General features: G+C 41.9%; 1 protein-coding gene across 4 annotated transcripts in view; it reads left to right on the top strand.

Moving 5' to 3' along the window:
- Nucleotides 1–6,534, top strand: part of TUFT1 (tuftelin 1) — a 50,102-nt gene that overhangs the window by 21,220 nt on the left and 22,348 nt on the right. For 3 of the 4 annotated variants that reach the window (XM_010857502.1, XM_010857501.1, XM_010857499.1), the window contains exons 2-3: nucleotides 3,594–3,668; nucleotides 4,079–4,180. In XM_010857502.1, the coding sequence (XP_010855804.1) occupies nucleotides 3,594–3,668; nucleotides 4,079–4,180 (177 nt within the window). The remainder of the gene's footprint in view (nucleotides 1–3,593; nucleotides 3,669–4,078; nucleotides 4,181–6,534) is intronic. The other variant, XM_010857500.1, reaches the window with a different exon arrangement.

Raw genomic sequence — 6,534 nt, 5'->3', positions numbered from 1 at the left:
TGAGGCAAGTCAGGTGGTCTGGTATTCCCATCTCTTTCAGAATTTTCCACAGTTTATTGTGATCCACACAGTCAAAGGCTTTGGCATAGTCAATAAAGCAGAAATAGATGTTTTTCTGGAACTCACTTGTGTTTTCCATGATCCAGTGGATGTTGGCAGTTTGATCTCTGGTTCCTCTGCCTTTTCTCAAACCAGCTTGAATATCAGGAAGTTCACGGTTCACATATTGCTGAAGCCTGACTTGGAGAATTTTGAGCATTACTTTACTAGCGTGTAAAATTAGTGCAATTGTGTGGTAGTTTGAGCATTCTTTGGCATTGCCTTTCTTTGGGATTGGAATGAAAACTGACCTTTTCCAGTCCTGTGGTCACTGCTGAGTTTTCCAAATTTGCTGGCATATTGAGTGTAGCACTTTCACAGCATCATCTTTTAGGATTTGAAATAGCTCAGCTGGAATTCCATCACCTCCACTATCTTTGTAGTGATGCTTCCTAAGGCACACTTGACTTCACATTCCAGGATGTCTGGCTCTAGGTGAGTGATCACACCATCGTGATTATCTGGATCATGAAGATCTTTTTTGTACAGTTCTTCTGTGTATTCTTGCCACCTCTTCTTAATATCTTCAGCTTCTGTTAGGTCCATACCATTTCTGTCCTTTATTGAGCCCATCTTTACATGAAATGTTCCCCTGTTATCTCTAATTTTCTTGAAGAGATCTCTAGTCTTTCCTAGTCTATTGTTTTCCTCTATTTCTTTGCATTGATCACTGAAGAAGGCTTTCTTATCTCTCCTTGCTATTCTTTGGAACTCTGTATTCAAATGGGTATGCTGCTGCTGCTGCTAAGTCACTTCAGTTATGTCCGACTCTGTGTGACCCCATAGACGGCAGCCCATCAGGCTCCCCCGTCCCTGAGATCCTCCAGGCAAGAACACTGGAGTGGGTCGCCATTGCCTTCTCCAATGCGTGAAAGTGAAGAGTGAAAGTGAAGTCGCTCAGTCATGTCTGACTCTTCACAACCCCATGGACTGCAGCCCACCAGGCTCCTCTGTCCATGGGATTTTCCAGGCAAGAGTACTGGAGTGTGGTGCCATTGCCTTCTCCATCAAATGGGTATTTCTTTCCTTTTCTCCTTTGCTTTTCGCTTTTCTTCTTTTCACAGCTATTTGTAAGGCCTCCTCAGACAACCATTTTGCTGTTTCTCATTTCTTTTTCTTGGGGATGGTCTTGATCCCTGTCTCCTGTACAATGTCATGAATCTCTGTCCGTAGTTCATCAGGCACTCTGTCTATGAGATCTAGTCCCTTAAATCTTTTTCTCACTTCCACTGTATAATCATAAGGGATTTGATTTAGGTCATACCTGAGTGATCTAGTGGTTTTCCCCACTTTCTTCAGTTTAAGTCTGAATTTGGCAATAAGGAGTTCATGATCTGAGCCACAGTCAGCTCCTGATCTTATTTTTGCTGAGTGTATAGAGCCTCTCCACCTTTGGTTGCAAAGAATATAATCACTCTGATTTCAGTGTTGACCATCTGGTGATGTCCATGTGTAGCGTCTTCTCTTGTGTTGTTGGAAGAGGGTGTTTGCTATGACCAGTGCATTCTCTTGGCAAAACTCTTATTAGCCTTTGCCCTGCTTCATTCTGTACTCCAAGGCCAAATTTGCCTGTTACCCCAGGTATTTCTTGACTTCCTACTTTTGCATTCCAGTCCCCTATAATGAAAAGGACATCTTTTTTGGGTGTTAGTTCTAAAAGGTCTTGTAAGTCTTCATAGAACCATTCAACTTCAGCTTCTTCAGCATTACTGATCGGGGCATAGACTTGGATTACCGTGTTATTGAATGGTTTGCCTTGGAAATGAACAGAGATCATTCTGTCATTTTTGAGATTGCATCCAAGTACTGCATTTTGGACTCTTTTTTGACTATGATGGCTACTCCATTTCTTCTAAGGGATTCCTGCCCACAGTAGTAGATATAATGGTCATCTGAGTTAAATTCACCCTTTCCAGTCCAACTTAGTTTGCTGATTCCTAGAATTTCGATGTTCACTCTTGCCATCTCCTGTTTGACCACTTCCAATTTGCCTGGATTCATGGACCTGACATTCCAGGTTCCTATGCAGTATTGCTCTTTACAGCATCGGACCTTGCTTCTATCACCAGTCACATCCACAACTGGGTATTGCTTTTGCTTTGGCTCCATCCCTTCCTTCTTTCTGGAGTTATTTCTCCACTGATCTCCAGTAGCATATTGGGCTCCTACTGACCTGGGGAGTTCCTCTTTCAGTATCCTATCATTTTGCCTTTTCATACTGTTCATGGGGTTCTCAAGGCAAGAATACTGAAGTGGTTTGCCATTCCCTTCTCCAGTGGACCACATTCTGTCAGCACTCTCCACCATGACCCATCCATCTTGGGTGGCCCCACACAGCATGGCTTAGTTTCCTTGAGTTTGACAAACTGTGGTCCTTGTGATCAGATTGGCTAGTTGTCTGTGATTGTGGTTTCAGTCTGTCTGCCCTCTGATGCGCTCTCTCAGCGCCTACCGTCTTACTGGGGTTTCTCTTACCTTGGACGTGGGGTGTCTCTTCACAGCTGCTCCAGCAAAGCGCCGCTGCTGCTCCATTCTTTCTTCCTCCTGTCGCTCCATCAGATATTTGAAAGGTTAGGAGGATTCCTCAAAACTGTTAAGAGTAAGATGATATTTATACTTCTGGACCTCATGGCAGGGTATGACCAGATGACCTGAAAGTCACTTTTGTCTTGGCTAGTTCAGCACCCATCTTCCCATCATTAGCTGCGAGAGGCGTGTACTCCTCTTTATGCTGTTATAATATCAAATATGGAAGGAGCCTTAGAGATACTTAGTTCAACCCTTATTTTTCTAGTGAGATACACGGATCCAGAGTTGCTAAGCCTCTTGTCTACCTGTACGTGTTACACGGGTTACTGGCAGGGTTTGGTGCATTCTGCCTTGCTGATCCTCTCTCAATGTTGTTATCTCCCCAGATCTCCAGCCCACCACTTTTCCCTCTTCTTGCATGTTTTCCCCCTCAGGTTTTCTATTTTACTCACAATGAAAAGAAGGTTTTTAAACCTTCTTTAAGTTACGAAAGAACACCTGCTTCTTCCTTTGAAATTAGGCTGATCTACTGTATCGCCTGCTTTCTTCTGGATAATTTCTGTGTGGCTCATAGAAATAGGGGTTTGGATTCAGGTACCTTCCTATGATTTGGTTCAGGAAAGATATCCTAGTCTTGTAAAGGGAATCAGTAACTTCCTGGGTGGATGTCAGGTGCAGAAGTTCTGAACTGGGGATGACCAATCCAGGGATGCCTTCTGAACAGTGGGGAAAGGAGAACGCACACAATGTGCTGTGTGAAGAACACTGTCAGAGTCCCTGGAGACATCCTCATCACCCAAGAGTGAACTGACCTTGGGCAAGCTGATGTACCTCTCTGACCTCAGCTTTTCTTGTCTATGAAATGGCAATAATAAAACCCACTCTACAGGACTGGCAAAAGTGCATGTGTACTGGTAGTAGACTGTAAAGTGAGAGATTATTGTTGCTGTGATTGTCATTATTAGGGCAGCGTGGACGTGCTCAGGCTGACTCTCCAGAGTGAACTGACAGGAGATGAACTTGAACGCATAGCCCAGAAGGTATCGAGATTGCTGGTGGAGCAAGGCCTCCTCGTCTCCGCCAGTTCTCCTTCCTTGCTGCTGACCCCTCAGCCCAGTGCTGGCTGGAACCGTCTCCTCTGCTGCCTGGGAGCATCTCCTTTCAGACAAAGCCAGCTGACCTCAGCATCGTGCCTTGCTTTGGGGATGTAGAGGCCCCCATGACAATTAAAACTAACCTGCAATTTCAACTAATTCTCCCATCCTGTGTTCTTGCTGCTGCTGCATTCATCCTGTGGCTTCGGGTTGAGGTTCTGAAATAAATTTTTGCAGGGAAACATTGGACTAACCCTTCAAGTCTTTTGAGCAGCAGTTCTGCATTGGTTGAGGGGCAGAAGTTCAGTGCTGGTTGTATGGTTTCTGATCCGCTTTTCTTTCCCTCTCTCTGGCAGGCGGGCAGGAAGACCTATGCCATGGTGTCCAGCCGCTCAACTAGTCATTCTCTGGCCTCAGAACTGGTGGAGTCCAATGATGGACACGAAGAGATCATTAAGGTAGGCTTAGTTCACTTTCATGGTTTCTCCCTCCTCTCTTTCTCCCTTCAGACACAGGAGAGGAAACGGCTGCCTTCACCAAAGGGCCTTGTGGTTTGACTGGGAAGAACCAGATCTGTGATACTAGTTCTTGGCTGTCTGTCTCCTGGAAAGATCTTAATTAACACCAGGAGATCACAATCAGGCTATGGTGGCTCTAGTGCCACCTGGCACTCGGCAGGGGAATGGATGAGATGGCCTTTCCAGGTGCTTATCTACTGTCTGTATTCATGTCAGCTGCTGAAAACTGTGGAGACAGGTAAAAAGTGTGTTTATGGAACTTATTTTTTTTTTAATTGAAATAATTTTTGTTTAATTAAGGCAATTAAAACAATTTAAAAAAATTAAAAGTTTCTTTTCTAAAAACAACTTTTTGAGATGTAATTCACATACCATACAATTAACTCAGTTAAAGTGTACAATTCAGTAGTTTTTGATATATTCATACAGTTGTGCAGCCATCACCACTACTAATTTCAGAACTTTTTCAGTCACTCCTTCTAGCCCCTGGTGATCACCACAGTTCTATCAGTACCTTCTGTCTCTATGGATTTGTCCTTTCTAGACATTTTATATGGAGAAGGAAATGGCAACCCACTCCAGTGTTCTTGCCTGGAGAATCCCAATGGACAGAGAAGCCTGGTGGGCTGCAGTCAATGGGGTCGCACAGAGTCGGACACAGCTGAAGTGACTTAGCAGCAGCAGACATTTCATATGGGCTTCCCTGGTGGCTCAGAGGTTAAAGCATCTGCCTGCAATATGGGAGACCTGGGTTCAGTCCCTGGGTCGGAAAGATCCGCTGGAGAAGGAAATGGCAACCCACTCCAGTATTCTTGCCTGGAGAATCGCATGGACGGAGGAGCCTGGTGGGCTACAGTCCATGGGGTTGCAAAGAGTCGGACACAACTGAGTGACTTCACTTCACTTCAGACATTTTATATAAATGGACTCACAACACAGCATGTGGCCTTTTGTGTCTGGCTTCTTTCATTTAGCAGAGTATTTTCAGGGATCAGCCATATTGTAACATACATCAGTACTCACTGCTTTTAATGGCTGAATCATATTCCCTTGAATGAATATATTATATTTTGTTACCCATTCATCAATTGATGGGCATTTGGGTTGTTTCTACTCTCTTGCTTTTATGAATGATGCTGCTTTGAATATTCATGTACAAGTTTTTAGGTGAACATGTGTTTTCAATTCTCTTGGTATATACCTAGCAGTAGTGAAATTGCTAGGTCATATGGTAATTCTATATTTATATTTAATCTTTTGAGAAACTACCAGACATTTTTCCAAAGCATTTGCTCTATTTTGTATTCCCACCAGTTATATATGTGGGTTTCAATTTCTGTATATCCTCATTAACACTTGTTATTATCCATTTTTTTTGATTATTGCCATCCTAGTGGATGTGAAGTGGTGTGCTATGGTGGTTTTAATTTGCATTTCCCTAATGACATCTTTTCATATGCTTATTGCCTGTTTGTATATCTTCGTTGGAAAAATATTTGTTCAAATCCTTTGCTCTTTAAAAATCCAATTGTGCTTTAATTGTTACAGTGTAAGTGTTCTTTTATATATTCCAGATAGTAAGTGCTTATCAGATAAATGTTCTGGAAAAAATTTTTAATTTTTTCCCATTCTGTGGTTTTTTTTTTTTTTTTTTCTTTCTTGATGATGTCCTTTGGAACAAAAATTTTTAATTTGTTGAAATCCAATTTATATATATTTTTTCTTTTGTTACTGTGCTTTTTTAAAAAATTATTTTATTGAAGTATATATAGTTGATTGACAGTGTTTTGTTAATTTCTAGCATACAGCATGATCTTTTAAATTTTTCCTCCCTTTTTGTAAAGGACAGAGCAGAGAAGTATCTGATCCCTTTATGTATGTATGTATCCATGTATATATGCATTTGTGTACTTATGTGTTTATTTTATTATTCTTGTGCCACCTAATCACTTTTTGGCTTTTCTTGGAGCTTTCATGCGTAACCCTCTTTAGCTGGAAGCTAATAACGTCCAGCAAGTCATTTCCAGCAACATTAAAAAAAAAAAATCCAGTAAGAATGCAAGAGTCTGATGCTACTTGCAGCAAGTAACTATTTCTCTGTTAATTACGTTGTTCTAATCTTTTTTTTTAAATTTTTTTTAATTTAATTTTATTTTTAAAACTTTACATAATTGTATTAGTTTTGCCAAATATCAAAATGAATCCGCCACAGGTATACATGTGTTCCCCATCCTGAACCCTCCTCCCTCCTCCCTCCCCATACCATCCCTCTGGGTCGTCCCAGTGCACTAGCC

Source organism: Bison bison, unplaced genomic scaffold, assembly GCF_000754665.1.
Source record: "Bison bison bison isolate TAMUID 2011002044 unplaced genomic scaffold, Bison_UMD1.0 scf7180017864381, whole genome shotgun sequence".
Classification (NCBI taxonomy): domain Eukaryota; kingdom Metazoa; phylum Chordata; class Mammalia; order Artiodactyla; family Bovidae; genus Bison; species Bison bison.
The sequence above is the reverse complement of the archived record's forward strand: the minus strand, read 5'-3'. Positions and strand labels throughout refer to the sequence as shown.